Genomic DNA, 21,002 nt, shown 5'->3' with positions numbered 1-21,002 from the left:
GAATACCAGGCTGCCTAGGTGTGTAGGAGGCTGTATAATTTAGGTTTGTGTAAGCACACTCTATGATGTTTTCACAATGACAAAATTGTTCAGTGACACATTTCTCAAGATATATTCTCATTAAATCAAACCTACACATCTGTGTGACCTTCTGTGTCTGAATTCTTCCATGTAACATAATGTTTTGGAGACACACCCATGGTTTCAGTGTAACTTATTATCAAAATACTCAAGGAAAAATAGTGTTTTTACTGAACAGGTATAGACTTTTTCTTGCCTTTATTCCTTAAATAATATGATGAAACAACTATTTATTTAACATTCACCTTATATTAGGTTTTATAAATAATGTAGAGATTATTTCACATATACAAGAATAGGTATGTAGGTTACATGCAAATACTATGCCATTTTATTCAAGGGTGGGAGAGGGTCCTGAAACCAGTCACTCACAGATACCAAGGGATGACTCAATACTTTGTTTCTTTTTGTGCCTGAGTAATATGGATTGTGTGCATATAAGTTATTTGTTTATTCATTGTTTAATGGATCTTTGGCTGTTTCCACATCTTGGCTGTTTAGGAATTATATTATGGTCAACATGCTATTTATATATGTTTGTTTGAACCCCTATTTAAATCTTTTGGCAAATATACTTAGGAGTGGAAAAGCTGGTTCATCTGTGCTTAACTATTTTAGGAACTGCCAAAGTGTTTTCTACATTGGCTAAGCCATTATACATTCCCATAAGCAATGTATGATGGTTGCAGTTTCTCCACATCCTGGTTTTCTTTCTTTCGCTTCTTTTTTTAAAAACATTTATATTTTAGGTGTAGATGGACACAACACAATGCCTTTATTTTTATGTGGTGCTGAGGATCGAACCCGGGCCCTGCCCTTTCTAGGCGAGTGTTCTACTGCTGAGCCACAATCCCAGCCCTATTTTTTGATTTTCTAAAATTGTTTTTACTAGTGCATTATAGTTATACATAACAGTGGGGATCATTTTGACATATTCACAAGTGCATACAATTTTTTTTTTTGTACCAGGGTTTGAACTCATGGGCACTCGACCACTGAACCATATCCCCAGCCCTATTTTGTATTTTATTTAGAGACAGGGTCTCACTGAGTTGCTTAGCACCTCGCTTTTGCTGAGGCTGGCTTTGAACTCGTGATCCTTCTGCCTTAGCCTCCAGAGCTGATGGGGGGTGTGTGTCACTGCACCTGGCTGCATATCATCTGCCCAGGTTTTAAAAGCCATCTTAATGGCATTAGGTGGAGCCTTGTGGTTTTCATTTGCATTTCACTGAAGATTGAATCTTCATGCATAGATCAAGTAGGATTTGTAAAGATTTCTCCCATTTTATAGGTTCTTTTAACTTTCTTGATGATGTCCTTTAGATGTACAGAAGTTTTTTTAAATTTTGATAATTTACCTGTTTTTTGTTTTTAAAAAATTGAATTAACATACTATGTATACATATTTATAGGGTATATTACAATAAATCAGTACATGTTATAAATTTATAGTGATCAAATCAGGATAATAGCATTTGCATCTAAAACATTTATCTTGTTTTGGTACTGGGGATTGAACCCAGGGGCACTTAACCACTGAACCACATCCCCAGCCTTTAAAACATTTTATTTAGAGACAGGGTCTCACTGAGTTACTTACAGCCTCAGTAAGTTACTGAGGCTGGCTTTGAACTCATGATCCTCCTGCCTCAGCCTCCTGAGCTGCTGGGATTACAGGCATGCATCACTGCACCTGGCTTAAAACATTTATCTTTATGTACATTAGAAACTTGGGTCTCTTCTAGTTATTTGTCATGGACTATAGTTACCCTTTTGTGCCATAGGACACCTGAACTAATTCTTACTACTTGTTTAACCTCTCATTTTCTCATTTGTTGCTCATGCTTTGGCTGTTAAAGTATCCATTGCCTAATTGAAAGTCATGAAGATTTACTCCTGTGTTTTCTTCTAAGAGTTTCATGGTTTTAGCTCTTACATTTAGGTCTTTGATCCATTTTAAGTTAATTTTTATATATGATATAAGGGCCTGCAGGTTAATTTGGGAAATTTTGCCAGGTTAACAATATTGACTCTTCTGGTATTTTATTCTATTTTTAGGTCATCTTTAATTTTTTTCTTATTGATGTTTTATAGCTTTTAGTGTATATGTCCTTACACTTCCTTGGTTAAAGTTATTTCTATGAGTTTTCTTAATTGTTATTATAAATGGAATTAAGTTCTTATTTTCCTTCCTGAATTGATCATTGCTAGTGTATAGGAATACAACTGATTTTAATTTTATTTTTTGCCCTTTCTTTCACAGAATAGGACTTTTTAAATTATTTTTTATTCTAATTTGTAAAACAGGACTTTTTTTAAAGCAGCAAAACTAAAGATTACTTTGATTATAATAGGTTCACATATAAAAGGTAAATAAAATTAGAAGCAAGATTTTCATAAAGAGTTAAAAATAGAGGTGTTAACTTCTGTTTTATTAATGCATATTGTATGAATTGATTTGTATTTTGCAACTTTGCTGAGCTCACTTATTAATTAGCTTAATCATTTTAACATTTTTATGTAGATCCTTTAGGGTTTTCTTTTTTAAAAAAATATTTATTTTTTAGTTGTAGTTGGACACAACACCTTTATTTCACTTGTTTATTTTTTTTATGTGGTGCTGAGGATCGAACCCAGTGGTAGAGCGCTTGCCTCACATGTGTGAGACCCTGGATTTTTTTATTTTTATTTTTTTTACTTGTAGATGGACACAATACCTTTATTTTATTTTTTATTTTTATTTTTTAAAGAGAGAGTGAGAGAGGAGAGAGAGAGAGAGAGAGAGAGAATTTTTTTAATATTTATTTTTAGTTCTCGGCGGACACAACATCTTTGTTGGTATGTGGTGCTGAGGATTGAACCCGGGCTGCACGCATGCGAGGCGAGCGCGCCACCGCTTGAGCCACATCCCCAGCCCCCTTTATTTTATTTATTTACTTTTACTTGGTGATGAGGATCGAACCCAGTGCTTCACATGTGCTAGGCGAGGCTCTACCACCGAGCCACAACCCCAGCCCAGATTCTTTACAGTTTTCTATAGGTAAGATTGTCATTTGTTTTTAGAAACAGTTGGAGTTAGTTATTTTCAATATGGATGATGGGCTTTTTTTTTAATCTTAACTAATGTCCTGGCTAGAACTTTTACTATAATGTTGAATACAAGTGATGAGAATGGACAGTCTTGTCTTGTGACTGTTTCTAGGAGGAATGTTTTCAGTATTTAACATTTAGCTTATGCATTCATTTATAAATTCTTTATAGATGCCTTTATCAAGTTGAGAGAATCCCCTTTTATTTATAGTTTATTGAATGTTTTGTCATGAAACAGTGTTGACTTTCATCAGATGCCTTTACCGTATCTAGTGAGATGATCATGTGTTTTTTTCAATTCTATCACTATAGAACATTACCTTAACTGATTTTATTATGTTATGCCACCCTTGTGTTCCTGTTTCCTCTTGGTCATCATGTGTAATCCTAATATACTACTAGATTTGGTTTACTTGTATTTTGTTGAGTATTTTTGCCTTTGTATCCATAAGGGTTCTAGGTCTGTAGATTTATTGTGGTGTATTTGTCTGACTTGGGTATTGTGGTACTACTGGTTTCATAGAATGACCTAGGGAATATTCCCTTCTCTTGTATTTTTTTGGAAGTTTGAGAACAAATTTATAAATTTATTTCTGAGCACTGCTTTCATTAAAACACAAAAGTTTTAGTATGTTTTCATTTTTGTTCTTAAAGTATTTTTATAATTTCCCTTTTGAATTTTTCCTGGACCTATTTTTGGTTATCCAGAACTGTGCTCTTTAATTTCCATATAATTGTTAATTTCCCAAATGCCCTTCTGTTATTGATTTCTAATTTTATTCCATTATGTTTGAAGAAAATAATTCATATTATTTCAATCCATAATTCATATGATTTCATTTGAGACAGTGCTGGGGATGGAGCTCAGTGGTAAAGCACTTTTCTAGTGTGTGCAAGGCCCTGGGTTTGATTCCCAGCACCACAAAAAATTTATTGAGGCTTGTTTTGTCATTTAGATAAGGTTGGTCTTGGAAAATGTTTCATATACACTTGAGGAAATGTATGTTCTGTTCCCAGTTGGTTTATTTCATGATAACTACTAGGTCTATTCAGTTTATACAGTTGTTCAAGTCCTTTCTTAAAACTGGTTATTTTAGTTATAGATGACAGTGTAATCTATTTGATATACTTATACAAGGATGGAATATATCTTATTCTAATTAGGATTTTCTTTTTCCGCCTCATTGTTTCTTCTATAATTGAAAAGAGTGTATTGAAATCTCTGTTAATGTTAAATTATCTAGTCTTCCTTTCGGTATTATCGTATTTTGCTTCATGCATTTTGGGATGGTTTTAGGTGCATATATATTTAAGATTATTTTATCTCTCTGTTGAATTCACCCTGTAATCACTACAAATGTCAATCTGACTCTGAAAATACTTTTGGTATTAGTACAGCTACACTAGCTCTCTTACTATTGTTTATGCAATATATCCTTTTCCATTCTTTTCTCACAACTTATTTCTATTTTTGTTGTTTGTTTTCTAAGTAAATAATACCCATTGAGTACTTGCTGTATACAAAGCTGAACTTGTTTTGTGTCTGCCTTTCACATTACTTAAGCCTTCTTTTCCTCTACTTCTTTCTTTCCTATTCTTTTCTTTGTTCTAATCAGTTATACATGACAGCAGAATGCATTTTGATTCATTGTACACAAATGGAGAACAACTTTTCCTTTCTCTTGTTGTACATGATGTAGATTTGCACCATATGTGCAGTCATATATGTACTTAGGGTATTGATGTCCATTTTATTCCACCATCTTTCCTGCCCCCATGCCCCCTCCCCTCCCCCTCCCCATTGCCCAATCAAAATTTCTACATTCTTCCCATGCACCCCTCCCCCCCATTATGGATCAGCATCCACTTACCAGAGAGAACATTCAGCTTTTGTTTTTTTTTTGTTTTTTTTTTTTTTTTTAGGATTTGCTTACTTTGCTTAGCATGATCTTCTCCAACTCCATCAATTTACCTCAAATACCATAATTTTATTCTCTTAATGCTGAGTAATATTTCATTGTGTATATATATATATATATATCACAGTTTCTTTATCCATTCTTTGATTGAAAGGCATCTAGATTGTTTCCACAGTTTAGCTGTTGTGAATTGAGCCACTATAAATATTGATATGGTTGTGTCACTATAAAACTAGACATGTAGACCAATGGTACAGAATGGAAGACACAGAGACAAACACACACAAATATAGTTATCTCATACTATACAAAGGCGCTGAAAACATACATTGATGGAAAGACAGCCTCTTTAACAAATGATGCTGGGAAAACTAGAAGTCTGTATGCATCAAAATTGAATTAAACCCCTATCTCTCACCATGCACAAAACTCAACTCAAAGTGGATCAAGGACCTGGGAATTAGACCAGAGACCCTGTGCCTAATAGAAGAAAAAGTAGGTCCAAATCTCCATCATATTGGATTAGGTCCTGATGTCCTTAACAAGACTTCTAAACTACAAAAAGTAAAACCAAGAATCAATAAATGGGATGGATTTAAACTAAAAAGCTTCATCTCAGCAAAGGAAACAATGTGAAAAGAGAGTTCACAGACCAGGAGAACATCTTTACTACATGCATATCAGATAGAGCACTGATTTCCTCTACTTCTTTTTAAAAATTCATTTATTTATTCTAATTTGTTATATATGACAGCAGAATGCATTTCAATTCATAGAATACGTATAGAGCACAATTTTTCATGTCTCTGGTTGTACAGAGTCACTCGGTTCATATCTTCATACATGTACTTGGGGTAATGATGTCCATCTCATTCTACCATTCTACTCCCTCCCTTCTCCTCCCTCCCTCCCCATTGACTTATCCAAAGTTCCTCCATTCCTCCCATGCTCCTCCTCCCTTCCCCACTATGGATTAGCATCCTCATATCAGAGAAAACATTCAGCATTTGTTTTTTTGGGATTGGCTAACTTCACTTAGCATAATATTCTCCAACTCCATCCATTTACCTGCAAATGCCATGATTTTATTCTCTTTTAATGCTGAGTAATATTCCATTGTGTATATAGTATAGCACAGTTTCTTTATCCATTCATCTACTGAGGGGTATTTAGGTTGATTCCACAATTTAGCTACTGTGAATTGAACTACTGTGAATTGAGCGTCACTATAGTATGCTGTTTTTAAGTTCTTTGGGTATAAACAGAGGAGTGGGATAGCTGGGTGAAATGGTGGTCCTATTCCAAGTTTTCCAAGGAATCTCCATACTGCTTTTCAGATTGGTTGTACCAATTTGCAGTCCCACCAGCAGTGTATGAGTGTGCCTTTCTCTCCACATCCTCACCAACACTTATTATTGTTTGTATTCTTAATAGCTGCCATTCTGGCGGGAGTGAAATGAAATCTTAGACTACTTGCTAGCGATGTTGAACATTTTTTCATATATTCATTGATTGTATATCATCTTCTGAGAAGTGCCTGTTCAGTTCCTTGGCCCATTTATTGATTGCATTATTTATTTATTTATTTTTTTGGTGTTCAGATTTTAGAGCTCTATATATTCTAGAGATTAGTGCTCTATCTAATGTGTGTGCATGTGGTAAAAATTTGCTGCCATTCTGTAGGCTCTCTATTCACCTCACTGATTGTTTCTTTTCCTCTTCTTCTTTTGACAGTAGGGAAACAGGCATCATAGTTTTGATTTCTGTGAAAAGAAATTATTGGAAAATTCATGCACATCATGTAATTCTTGTGAATGATATAAATAATTTTAAAGGAATATGCTTGAGCCCAAAGTCCTAATATTTCTAATGGTAAGCATACTTAATAAAATATTTCATTCATGTGTTTTGACTATTTTCTTTAAAAAATATATATATATATATATTACTTGTAGATGGACACAATATCTTTATTTTTATATTTATTTTTATGTGGTGCTGAGGATCAAACCCAGGGCCCTACAAGTGCAAGACAAGTGCTTTACCACTGAGCTACAACCTCAGCCCTTGACTACTTTCAATCTATGGAATACTTCCATATTTCACTAGGAACATAACCCCAGCTTGTCCCTGAGCAGTATTGTCTATGGTTAAAGTGCCAGGTTGACAGTGTGGAACAAAGGTTTGGTGCTCTCAGGGACTAATGCAAGGTTACTTACTGCAAGCCATGGAGTAGTTGCTGTGTTTGGTTACTAAATATGCTCTCCTTGATGTCCTTTCTACCCCTTCTAGAGAGATGGGACCACCTCACCACTACTACAACCAGGAGGCCAGGAACAACCAGAGCTCCAGCATATCCTGCAGGTAACTGGCTGCTCTGAGGATGGCAGTAATTAGGGCCCTGGTGGACCCCCTTGGAGCACTGCCCAAATAAGCTAAGTGTACATTTTTCCCCATGTGTGCAAAGTCAACCAAGGCTTTTGTCTAAAAACTGGGTTTAACTTAGTAAAGTGTGCATACCTAGCTGATCATTGGGCTTTCTGTGTGTTTTATGAAAAGTTCTGCCATGGAAATTTTACAGAGAAAAATGCATTTGTATTTCTTCCCTTATTCAACCATTTAATTTTCTAAAATCAGAGAAAATGTATTTGTAATTGGTTAGGCTTTATGAAGCCCATCAGACTTTTCTTTTTCAGGCAGAGAGAACATTTTGTAATGGGATTTATTTTATGGGCTTACCTTTTAGGAAAGGATTTTGGAACTCAGTATTTCTGTAATGACTCTTTCCTGTAATTGTTTGAACCTTTCTTTAGTTGGACCATTTTGCCATTTGGACATCTTCAGTGATTTAAAGAAAAGCTTGGTTTTGGGGATCACAGACTTAGTCACTGCCTCCATTGGTAACTTGTTTACAGTACTTTCAGGAGACATGCTGATACCTTCCATTCAGTGGAGAGCTACTTTCCTTTCAAAGAGACAGTGATGATCTAAGAGAGTCACTGCATGAGTTAACATCATGTCTTCACATTTCCAGATTCAAAGGGGTATTTTGTGACCATATGGTCTTTTTTTTTTTTTTTTTTGGTACAAGGGATTGAACCCAGGACACTCAACCACTGAGCCACAAGGGCCTCACTGCTGAGGCTGGCTGTAAACTCCCGCTCCTTCTGCGTCGGCCTCCCGAGCTGCAGGGATTACAGGTGTGCACCACCACACCTGGCTGTGTCCCCCCTTTTAGTTGTCCAGTTTATGGACTTTGCACATCTGGTTTTGAATCTTGGTTAATACCTGCAATCAGTGAGTATACCATTAAAATGATCCACCTGCTGGCCAAAGCAAAGCATCTGTAAGAATCTAAATTAATTTCAACATCAGTATACTGCAGAATCAGAAAGCAGGAACTTGCTCCATCCTGTGGGTATTTTCATTATCAGTGTCTGTATACAGAGATTTCATTTTCAGTTTCTGTTTTCTTAACTCATTGTTAGTGCTGATCAATTGAATCCATGGGTGTTGTTTTGCTTTTTTTGGAGTCTTGCACCCCATTGTTAATCACTTGCTTGTTTCCTTTATGTTTGGAAAGGTGATTTTGATTTGTCTGATGCTTTGGGTGATCGAGATGATGGCCATAGGAAACCAAGTGCAGGAGGAAGAGATAACTCTTAACTGGTTGGAACCACTGGCCTGTGGCATAGCTCCATGCAGGATTCTGCCCTGTGTCCCAGTGATCCTCTTGTGAAACTAGGACACTTCAAATACCAAGAGAACCCTAATATACAATCATGCCCCAACAATTTAGTCTTAGTATTTCTTAAACTATTGATCTTTGTTTCTCTCTCTCTATATATATATATATTTTGTACTTGTACACAATATCTTTATTATCTATCTTTCTATCTATTCATTTATATGTGGTGCGGAGGATCGAACCCAGGGCCTTGCACATGTGAGGCAAGCTCTCTACCACTGAGCCATAACTCCAGCCCCGATCTTTGTTTTTTTTTTTTTTTTACTTTTTTTTGTAGTCATAGATGAATAGCATATCTTTTTTAAATTTGTTTATTTTTATGCAGTGCTAAGGGTCAAACCCAGTGCTTCACACATGCCAGGCAAGTGCTCTGCCACTGAGCCACAACGCCAGCCTAATTATTGATCTTAAGAGCTTTTGTTAACATGGATCATTATGAATCAATATGTATCATCTAAGAACTTAAACTAAAAAAAAAACAACTATTAACCAATCCATGTAAATGACATTAAAAACCATACATAATAACATAAATTGGAGTTTTTTGTTTTTCTTACTATTGAGTTTTGAGATCTCTTTAAGTATTCTAGACACAAGTCTTCAGTCAGAAGTGTTTTGCAAATGTTTTTTCCTATTTTGTAGCTTATCTTTTCAATCTTTTAACAAGGACTTTTGAAGAGCAGACATTTTAAATTTTGATGATATCCAGCGTATCAGCTTTTCCTTTTATGGATAATACTTTTTTAAATCATTTTGTTAGTTGTCAATGGACCTTTATTTATTTATTTATTTACATGTGGTGCTGAGATTCAATGGTCCTTTATTTATTTATTTATTTACATGTGGTGCTGAGATTCAAACCCAGTGCCTCACACATGCTGGGCAAGTGCTCTACCACTGAGCCACAACCTCAGCCCTGGATTATGCTTTTGATACCATGTCTAAGAACTAGGACTCTTTGTCTATTCCCAGGTTCCATCGATTTTCTGTTTTTTTTTTTTTTCCCGTGCATATGAATCTCTAATTACTCCCAACACCATTATTTAAAAGACTATTCCTTCATTGAACTGCTTTTGATCCTTTAAAAAATTAAATGGAATATAACTCTTTTTTGTTGGATTTGACGTGCTGGTATTTTTTGTAGATTTTGCATCTGTATTCATAATAGAGGTCTGCAGTTTTTCTTAAGATGTCTTTGTCTGGTTTTGGCATTAGAGTCATGCTAGTCTCGTTGAAGAATTTAAAAGTATATCTTCTGTTTTCTGGAAGACTTGTAGAAAGATTGCTATTTGTTCTTAAAATGTTTTGTACAATTCACCAGTGAAGCCATATGGTCCTGGGCTTTTATTCATTAAAGTTTTTGATAATTAGTTTTATTTACTTGATTTTTTTTTTGTGGTGCTGATGATTGAACCCAGGGTCTAATGCACGCTAGGCAAGCTTTCTACTATTGAGCCATATCCCTAGCCCCTAGTTCTGTTTACTTGTCTATTCAGACTTTCTATTTCTCCCTGAGTTATTTTCAGTAGTTTGTGTCTTTCAAGATTTTGTGCCTTTCATTTAGGCTACCAATTTATTGGCATACTTTTGTTAATAGTATTCCCTTTTTATAATCATTTTTATTTATTTTAGTCAGTAGTGATGTTTGCAAATTCCCCTAATTTTTTCTGTCATTATTTTTCATTGTTTATTTCTTCTCCTTTTACCTCTAGCACTTTTTGATTCATGTATTTTGAGTGTTTCAGTGCTTCCAAATTTAAAAATATTATGTCTTCCAGGTGTGTTCATCCTCTTATCAATGTGTTATACCTTTCCTTTTTTCTAATTTCTTGGCTATGCCATCCTTTTTTTTTTTTTTCCTTTTTGGTACTGGGGATTGAACTCAGGAGTACTCAACCACTGAGCCACATCCCCAGCCCTTTTTTTCTTTTGTATTGATTACATTTGTATTGTTTACTTTTCTTGAGTCACCTATTATACCTGGGTGTGCAACAGAAGTTCTCTAAGCACCTTCTCATTTCATCACATGGAATGTTAAAAAGATGTGTATTCAAGGTTGAGTTCTAATAAATGTTTTCTGCTCCAATTACCATAAGTTTAGTGAATTAAAATGATTTTGTATTCACTTCATTCTCATTTGCCTAGGATCAGGAATGTGGCACCTATTTAGCTGGATCCTCTGCTCAGTGTCCCCTGTCATCTGAAGTCTGAGGTCATGTCAGTTTCCTATTTCTGCTATAAATCAATGACCATAAACTCGGCTTTTTAAACAATTCGAATTTATCTTATAATAATTGAGATTATTAATTCAAAATGGGTCATGCTGGACTATGCTAAAGGAGCTAGCAAAGCTACATTTCTTTTGAGACTCTAGGGGAGAATCTGTTTCCTTCCCTTTTCCTATGTGTACAACCACCTGTATTCTTTGGCTTGTGGCTATTTCCTCCATTTTCAAGGCCAGTTGAGTAGCATAGTCAAGCTTTCTGAGTCCCATTCCTGCTTCCATTATCACATCTCCTCTGCCTCTCCTTCCTGTCTCTCCTTGCAGAGGCCCTTATGATTACATTGGCCCTGACCAGATAATCTCCCTGTGTCAAGGGCCTTAGATTAATCACATCTGCAAAGCCCCTTTCCTTGTGTAAGGTAACATGTTTAAAGATTCATAATTGTTAACAGAATTCATTTCCATGAAACTCACAGTTGCATATTTCTTCAAGATCAGCACAAGAGTGAGAGGTTCTGCTGTCTGTGGTATCATTCAGAGAAGGCCTAAGCCCACTTTTCAAGAGCTCACCTGATTATGTCCAAATTACCTAGAATATTCTCCCATTTAAGTAATCTAAAGTCACATTGCAAAATCTGTTGACCTCTTCCATGTTAAAACTTCATCATGACAGTGCCATCCAGCCTGGGCCTGGGTCCTTCCCACACTCAAGGAATGAAAATTATATAGAGTGTAGGAATCTTTGTGGCTATCTGAAAATTCTGCCTACCAGGTTCATCTAGGACTTTCTTAGGTGAAACAGGCATTCTTTCTGGACTGCCATTGTGTAGTGATGAGGAGTCTCATGACATCTTGGGCCTTGCTGCATGCCAAGGGCTGGCAAGTTTACTCACCATTACTTTTGTATCACAGTGTAAATGCTGATCTAGTAAAAAGGGCAACAAACATTTGAGGGTGATTATGAAAATAGTTATGGCCTCCTAGACTCCCTGGGGGACCATGGGGCCACTGTCCTTTGAGAGGATGACTTTATGAAGATATGTGGTATCAGAATGTTTTCCTTTGAGTTAGTGATCTGGTCAGTATTGGAATGCAGTGAGCATGTATGCTGGTGCTGTGGCAGGCAGGAAGCTTGGTTTAGATGTTATACCAAGTTGTTCCTGTACAGTTTCATTTCTGTAGATGGTAATATGCTTCCAGTCTTTGGGAAGGGCACTTTTAATAAACTCTTTGAATGAGCAGTTCTACTTCAAAGTGCTTTCCCCTCCAGGTACATTTATAAATATACATGTACACAGAGGTACATTTGAAATTATGTTTGTGACTTGTGTAACAGACCCAAATTTAACACCCTCAAATTCCACTACTGAAATAGATAAATTCTAAACCATTCATACTATGAATATGAATAGTAAGGTAGGTTTCTGGAACTGACACAAATAAAGCAAGCCCCAGAACAATGAATGAATTTCTATCATATAAAATTAGATGTGAACATAGGGACACATGCAGAGCAGCCTCCTCTGGGGATAGACTCGAGGCTGGCTTTGTTATTTCTTATAGTTCTGTGCCATTGGTAAAATGTATTTTTAACACACAGTATGTATTACCTTTATAACAAATTTAAACTTTAAAATTGAAGCTGTTTTTACTAAAGAAGAACTCTAGGTGTCAGAATTGGAAAGAACCTTAGTACTCACGTTCTCCCTCTCATTATTCATGTGAGAGGGACTTGTTCAAGGTCATGCTGCAAGCCAGTGGACACATGGACTGGATTCCAGATATTCTGACTGTATCTGGAGGGTCTTTTCTTCTGTAACGTGTTGCCATGAGAAGTGTTTGTACAGAGCAGTACTGGTGACACTGTAAGTAATTTCAGGGTTGTGGTTGGCCAAAGTAGCCATGAGTTCCTTATACATTTTGAATATTAACCCCTTATCAGATATATACTTTGAAAATATACTCTTCTATTCTGCACATTATCTCTTCATTCTCTTTCTTTTCTTTCTCTCTCTTTCTAACATGGGGTGCTTTACCACTGACTTAGATCCCTAACCCTCTTTATTTTTGATTTTTTTAAATATACTTTTTATTTATATGTGGTGCTGAGGATCAAACCCAGTGCCTCACCCATGTTAGGTAAGCACTCTACCACTGAGCTATAACACCAGCCCCTATTTTTGATTTTGAGATAGGGTCTCAGTAAGGTAGTGAGACTGGCTTTGAATTTGCCATCTTCCTGCCTTAGCCTCCCCAGTCACTGGGATTACAGGCATGTGCTACCACCCATGGCTAGAAGTGCATTTTAAAACTTAAATTTCCAGGGTTGGAGGTGTAGCTCAGTGGCAGAGCTCTGGCTTAGCATGCACAAGGCCCTGGGTTTAATCCCTATACTGCAAATAGATAAGTATATAAAATTTCCAAACATATGGAATACAATATTACTTTGGTCATTGATTTGTGATTTTATTCTATTGCAGCTCAAGAACATGGACTGTATGATACCAATTCTTTTTCTGTTTGTTGAGACTTGTTTTGTAGCCTAGAACATGGTGACAAATGTTTTGTTAAAAGTTTAAGGTGAACTGGAAAAGAATGTGTAGTCTCTAGTTTGGGGATGTCCATGAACTCAGGCTTATTCAATTTTTCTATATTCTTACTCTTTTTTGTCTTCTTGAATTTTCAATTCCAGTGAAAGGTGGAGTCATGTATTGTGGAGTTTGCTAATTATTGAAGTTTTCCTTTTACTGCTACTTTTTTGTGTTTATATTCATCGGAGACCCTATTATTAGGTAAATGCACACAAGACCAGAATGTTTAACACTTCTCAATGAATTATTTCTCCTTAGGCAGTCATCCCTTTAGTCCCTAATAATTATTTTGGCCCTGAACCTGACTTTGTTCAACATTACATTCTCTCCACTGGCTTCCTTTGGGGCAGTATTTGCCAGGTATGTTTCTTTTCATCTTTGTCAATTGGGGTTCAGTGGCAGACCACAGATCTATTCTAGCTATATAAGTTGATTTTTTAAAGAGATTTATTATCAGGTGAGGGTGAATTCCATAATCCAGGGAACAGAACAAATCCTAACTTCAAAATGCCATAGAAATGCAGCCTTATCTCCTACTCTAACCTGAGACCAAGTATCTGCTCCCAGGCTGTCTACACTGCAACTTTAAGCATCACCTGGCTTAACTCTTCATTCTTGATGGCTCTTCAGAATTTCTTAGTTGAATACGAACCCATTCATGTATTTTGCTTTTGTTTCCTATAATTTTTTGGATTCTATTCCAAAAATTCTTTGCCTAAAGCAATGTTTAGAAACTTTTCACCCATGTTTTTCTATAGCAATTTTAGAGTTTCAGTTCTTACATTTTAAATGTTTAATCCATTTTGAGTTGAATCAAGTGAGATGAGGGTCCAGTTTCATTCTCCAGCATGTGGATTTTCACTTTTTCAAACATCATTTTTTATAAGAGTATCCTTTTGCCACTGTGAATTCATGGCAATTTAATTCAAGATCAATTGAACATAAATGTGTGAACTTATTCAGGCTTTCTATTCTGTCCCTTTGGTCTGTATTTCTGTTTTCATGTCAATATCATGCTGTTTTGATTACTGTTGCTCTGTAGTGTATTGAAATCTGTTGTGTGATGGTTCCAAATCTGGGCTTCTTTCTCAATATTGCTTTGCTATTCAGTGTTTGGTGTTTTCATACAAATTTTAAGCATCGCCTTTAGGATTTTTTCTAAACTCTGTGAAAAATGCTGTTGGAATTTGTATGGGGATTGCACTGAATCTATATATAGATCGCTTTGGATAATATGGACATGTTAGCAGTGTTAATCCTCCTAGTCCATGAACATATCTTTCTACTACTGCATCTTCTTCAATTTCTTTGAGTAATGTTTTATAGTTCTCAGAATACATATCTTTTAACTCCAGAGTTAAATTTATTCCCAATTTGTTGTTTTTATATTATTGTAAATGGGATTTGTTTTGTTAAGATGTTTTTGAGAGTTTATCATTAAATATAAAAATGTTCGATTTTCTTATGTTAAGTTTGTATGCTGCAACTTTACTGAATTTGTTTATTTTAACAGCTTTTTGGTGGGTGGAGTCTTCAGATTTTTATTTCTATACATAAGATCCTGTCATCTACAGATACAACTGAACTTCTTCCTTTCAGACTGGGATGCCTAATTGCTCTGGTGAGGATTTCTAGTACTATATTGAATAGAAATGGTGAAAGTAAGAAAAGTGATCTTCTAAGAAAAGTGATCAGCTTTTTACTGTAGAGTATGATGCTAGCCGTTGGCTTGTCACACACAGACTTTATCATAAGTTACAATCCTTCTGTACTTAAAGACTTTTTTTTTAATCAAAAGCATGTTGGATTTAGTCAGATGTGCTTTTTCTGTGCCTGTTGAGATGATTGTATGAAGGTACAACTTCATCTGATGTGATATACCACATTAATTGATTTAAGTGTATTGAGCCATCATTATATCCCACACATAAATCCAACTTGATCATGGTATATAATATTTTTAATGGGCTATTGAATTCTGTTTGCTAGGACTTCATTAAGGATTTTTGTTTCTGTGTTAAGCAGGGATACTGGCCTGTACTTTTCTTGTGGTATTTTCTGGCTTTGGTAAGAGAGTGATGCTTGCCTCACTTGCTTTACACTCTTGATCTTTCTGCTTCAACCTCCCAAGTAGCTGGGATTACAGCTGTGTGCCACCGTATCTGGCTGTTAGATTTTGGATCATTGATTCAATATTCTTATTTATAGTTGGCCTGTTCCAATTTTCTGCTTCTTCATGTTTCAGTCTTGATAAGCTGTATGTTTCTAGGAATTTATGCATTGTTCTAGGTTACCTGATTTTTGGTTCATAGTAATCTCCTATGATCTTTTATATTTCTATAGTATCAGTTGTAATATCTCCTGTTTTCCTTGATAATTTTGAGAGCTCTCTTTCTTTGTTAGTGGAGCTAAAGGATTTTTAATCTTGTTTTATCTTTTCAAACAACTGTTAGGTTTGTTTGTGTGTGTGCTGGTTACTGAACCCAGGGTGTTGAACATGCTATACTAAGCATGTGCTCTATCATTGAGTCATGCTCAATCTTCTATTGATCTTTTCTCTTGTTTTTCTTGTCTCTATTTCTTTTTGTTTTTGTGGTAGTGGTGGGAGTGTTGAACCTAGAGCTTCATGCATACTAAGCTAGTGAACTACACCTTCAGCTATCTATGTTTCATTTATTTCTACTCTGATGTTTATAATTTCCTCCTTCCTGCTGACTTTGGCTTAGTTTGTATTTATTTTGTTAGTACCTTGAGCCATACATTAGGTTGTTTAAGATCTCCCCCCTCCCAAGGTAAGCATTCCCCCTTAGAGCTTCTTTTGTTGCATCTCATAATTTTTGCTTTCTTTCTTTCTCTCCCTCTCCCTCCCCTCCCCTCCTCTCCTCTCCCCGTCCCCCTCCTTCCTTCCTTCCTTCCTTCCTTCCTTCCTTCCTTCCTTCCTTCCTTCCTTCCTTCCTTCCTCCCTCCCCCTCCCCCTCCCCTCCCCCTCCCCCTCCCCCTCCCCCTCCCCTGCCCCTCTCCTTCCTCCTTTTCCCTTCCTCTCTCCTTCTTTCTTATTTCCTTCTTTCTTTCCCACTGGGAGTGGAACCCAGGGCTTCATGTATTCTAGGCAAGTGCTCTACCACTGACGTACCCCTCTATTCCTTCGTCTCTATTACTTGATTTTCCTTTTCATTTCTCCTTTGACCCACTAGTTGTTTGGGACCATCTTGTTTAATTTCCACATGCTGGTGAATATTTTAATTTTCTTCTTGTAGTTCCTTATCATTGCATTTGGAAAAGCTACTTGCTGTCATTTAATGATTTCTCCTTTGAACTCTCTTGCATTGTTTCATACATGAGCTTTTGTGGGATACCTCATATCTAACCATACAGATATTTAATTACTCTAGCACCTTTTGCTGAGAAGACTTTCTTACACTGGATTGCCTTTGCATGTTTATCAAAAATCATCTGGTGTATGTTGAGGTCTTCTTGAGTTCTCCATTCTGTTCTTTTGATCTGTATTCCTGTCTGTCCCTCAACCACTGTCTCAATTAGTGTACCTATAAAATAAGTCTTAAGACTCGGTAGAGGGATTCTTCTCACTTCATTCTTTTTCAAGATTTTAAAAAGTTATTATAGGGCTTGTGCCTTTCCATATATATATTTTAGAATAACTTTGTCTATTTCTAGTAAAAAATCTTTCTGGATTTTAATAGATCAGTTTGAAGAGAGCTGACTTTTTTTTTTTTTTTTAAATATTTGGCAGAATTCTCCAGTGAAACTACCAAGGCCTAGAGATTTGTTTTTGAAAACTTTCGTTTCAACTATAGCTATAGGAATATTCAGGTTGTGTATTTCATCTACATTGAGTTTTTTCTTGTAGTAAACATATATAACATTAAGTCTTCCATTATAAGTATATATTTCAGTGCAACTATCATCACTATATGTTTCCAGAATTTTTCATCACCCCAAACATGAACTCATTTAAAAACAAACAAAAATCCATGGACTGGGAGGTAGCTTAGCAGCAAAGTATTTATTTGCCTTGCATTCACAGAGCCCTAAGTTTGATTCCCACTCCCCGCTCCCCAAAAAAAAGAAAGAAAGAAAGAAAGAAAAAATAATAATTCCATATTCCTTTTATCCCGATCCTCTGGTAACCTGTTTTACTTTCTGTCTTTAAGCATCTTCCCATTCTAGGTACATGCAAAAGGACAAATATTGTATGATTCTACTTATGTGAGATACCTAGCTAACTTAACATAATATTTTCAGGGTTTGTCTGTCATAGCATGTATCAGCATTTCATTCTTTTAAGGCTGAATAATATTTCATTGTATATGCCATGTTTTGTTTAACCATTCATATGTTGATATACACTCAGATTCTTTCTACATTTTAAATGTTGTAAATAATGCTACTATAAACATTGGTGTGCAAGTGTCTGTTAGAGTCTCTACTTTGAGTTCATTTGTGTGTACACCTAGAAGTTGAATTGCTAGATCACATGGTAATTCTGTTTTTCATGTTTTAAGGAACTGCCAAAATGTTTTCCACATTGGCTGTACTATTTTTGTATTCCCATAAGCAACATACTAAGTTTCCAATTTCTTCATGTCTTCATCAGCACTTGTTATTCTTTATTTTCAATTTTTAAAAATTTTGAAAATAGCTACCTTAATACATGTGAAATGGGATCTCTTTGCATTTTTTTTTTTTGTGGTACTGGGGATTGAACCCAGGGGTGCTTATCCACTGAGCCACATCCCCACCTCTTTTTATATTTTATTTAGAGACAGGGTCTAGCTAAGTTGCTAAGGCTGGCTTTGAACTCACAATTCCCCTGCCTCAGCCTCCCTAGCTGCTGGGATTACAGGCGTGTGCCACCGTGCCCAGCCTCATTGCAGTTTTGATTTGCATTTTTGGAATCTCTATTGATGCTGAGCATCTTTTCATGTGTTTATTAGGCATTTTAATGTCTTCTTAAAAGAGCTATCTAGAGCTATCTAGTTAAATCCTTTTCCCGTTTTTTAAAATCAGGTTGGTTGTTGAGTTGTAGAAGTTTCTTACATAGTATGGATACTAATACTTTGTTATGTGTATGATTTGTAAATATTTTCTTCCATTCTTGTGAGTAATCTTTCTACTATCTGAATAGTGTCCTTTGGATAAATTTAAAAAATTTTCATGATGACCAATTCCCCCCCACATACTTTTTTTTTGCTTGCTGTACTTGTAGTGTCATGTTCAGGAAGTCATCACCAAAACTAATGTCATGAAAAATTTCCCAGTTGTTTTCTTGTAAGATTTTTTTTAGCTCTCATATTTAGTCTTTGATCCTTTGAATTATTATTATTACTATTATTTGCAATGCTGAGGATTAAACCCAGAGGTGCTCTATCACTGACCTGCCTCTCTAGTCCTTTTCTTTCTTATTTTTTTTATTTTTTTATTTTGAGGCAGGGTTTTGCTAAGTTGCTGAGACTGGCCTCAAACTTGTGATCTTCCTACCTCAGTCTCCCAAGTACCAGGGATTACAGGTGTGTGCCACCATGTCCAGCTTGAATTAATTTTTTTTATATGATGGAACTTCATTCCTCATTCTTTTGCATGTGATGTCCAATCCCAGCACCATTTGTTGAAGACAGTCCTTCACTTATTGAATGAATGGTCTTCGCATCCTTGTTGTAAATATGTTAATAATATATGGTAGGGTTTATTTGGGGGCACTTTGTTCTCTTGCATTGGTCTGTGACAGTTCTTATATGTCTATACAATGCTGTTTTGATAGCTACAACTTTGTAGTGAGTTTTGAGATCAGGAACTGTGATTCTACCAACTATGTTCTCCTTTTTCTAGACTGTTCTTGACTATTTGGAATTCCTTGAGATTCCATATGGATTTTAGGATGGATTTGTCTTTGTCTGCAAAAAAAAAAAATGCTATTGGAATTTTAACAGAAATTGCACTAAATTCATAGCTCATCTTGGGCAGTATGGTCATTTTAACAATATTAGTTTTCTGATCCATGAATGTGGGATTTGATTGTGTTTTGATAGTTGGTAGTTTTTGTGACATTGGTAAATTTTTCCAAATTGTCAAATACATGAGCATAAAGTTGTTCATAGCATTCCATTTTCCTTTTTAATGGCTACAGTTTGTCATCACAGTTTATTTCATTTTTCAGGTTGATGTGTTTTCTCTTCTCTTTTTATAGTTATTAGTAAGACTATAGGTTTATCACTTAAATTTACTTTTTCAAAGAACAACATTTTGGTTCATGACTTTCTATAAGTTTCCTATTTTCAATTTCATTGATTTCTTCTCTTGTGTTTACTATTTCTGTCTGCTTGCTTTGCTTTTGTTTTTCTACTATCTCAGGTTAAGAACTTGGGTTATTGATTTTAGATCTTCATCTCTAATTTAAGCATTTAGTGCTATAAACTTCCCTCTGAATATTTTTTAGCTGCATTCTCTATATTTTGATATGTTGTATTTTCATTTTCCCATAGTTCTCTGTATTTCTAAATTTCTCCTTGAGTCTTTTTTTTGGCTCTTATTTTATTTAGAAGTATGCTGTTTAACTTCCAGTATTTATAGATTGTCTTCTCTTTTTTTTCCTTTTTCTTCTTTGTATCTAGTTTGGATTCATATTGTCAGAGATACTTCTCTGTATAACTTTAATACTTTTAAGTTTGTTGAGGTTTTTATTTATTTATTTAGAAAGGGTCTTACTAAGTTGCCCAGACTGACCTCAAACTTGGATTTTCTTGTCTCAGCCTCCTGAGTAGCTGGAATTGCAGGCATGTACCACCACACCCACCAGAGGACCACATTTAATCTGCCAACTCATTGATGCTCTCCCCCCCCCCTAACAAACATTGCTATTTCTCTCTGGTTGCTTGCTCTGGATGGCTCTGTCAGTGCCTTTCTCCACTATTACCTTCAATAACAGGAACAATTATGGCCTTCTCTTCTGAAGTGCAAGAGAAGAGAATGTTGGAAAATGCCATGCTGTGGAATCAATGTGAAAGAAGTCCATATTTTTAAAGGACCTGGTTGCATCCAAAGACCTAATATTTCAGTAGTAACCACACTTGTATAAAATTGTATGTATATGTTGTAACGACTTTTAGTTAATAAGACACTTCCATACTTCACAGGGAATGTTACATTGGTCCATCCATGGCAGTTGTCTTTGGTTCAGGTCTGGCTGGCATTGGTGGAAACCAGGGTGAGGAGCTCTCAGGGATCATGCTCAAATCTAGAACTTCCTGACCATGCAGTCATCTCCAGCAAATCTGAGCTAAAGTCCCAGCTCTCTCACTCACCTGGTCAGATGTGGGACTATATTCATCTCC

General features: G+C 35.8%; 1 protein-coding gene across 5 annotated transcripts in view; it reads left to right on the top strand.

Annotated features, from left to right (window-relative positions):
• The window catches only part of CD99L2 (CD99 molecule like 2), a 118,693-nt gene that overhangs the window by 60,033 nt on the left and 37,658 nt on the right, over positions 1-21,002 (top strand). For all 5 annotated transcript variants that reach the window (XM_081277616.1, XM_081277613.1, XM_081277615.1 and 2 more), the window contains exon 3: positions 7,383-7,454. In XM_081277616.1, the coding sequence (XP_081133742.1) occupies positions 7,383-7,454 (72 nt within the window). The remainder of the gene's footprint in view (positions 1-7,382; positions 7,455-21,002) is intronic.

Source organism: Spermophilus citellus, assembly GCF_964194105.1.
Source record: "Spermophilus citellus genome assembly, chromosome: X".
NCBI classification, from domain to species: domain Eukaryota; kingdom Metazoa; phylum Chordata; class Mammalia; order Rodentia; family Sciuridae; genus Spermophilus; species Spermophilus citellus.
The sequence above is the reverse complement of the archived record's forward strand: the minus strand, read 5'-3'. Positions and strand labels throughout refer to the sequence as shown.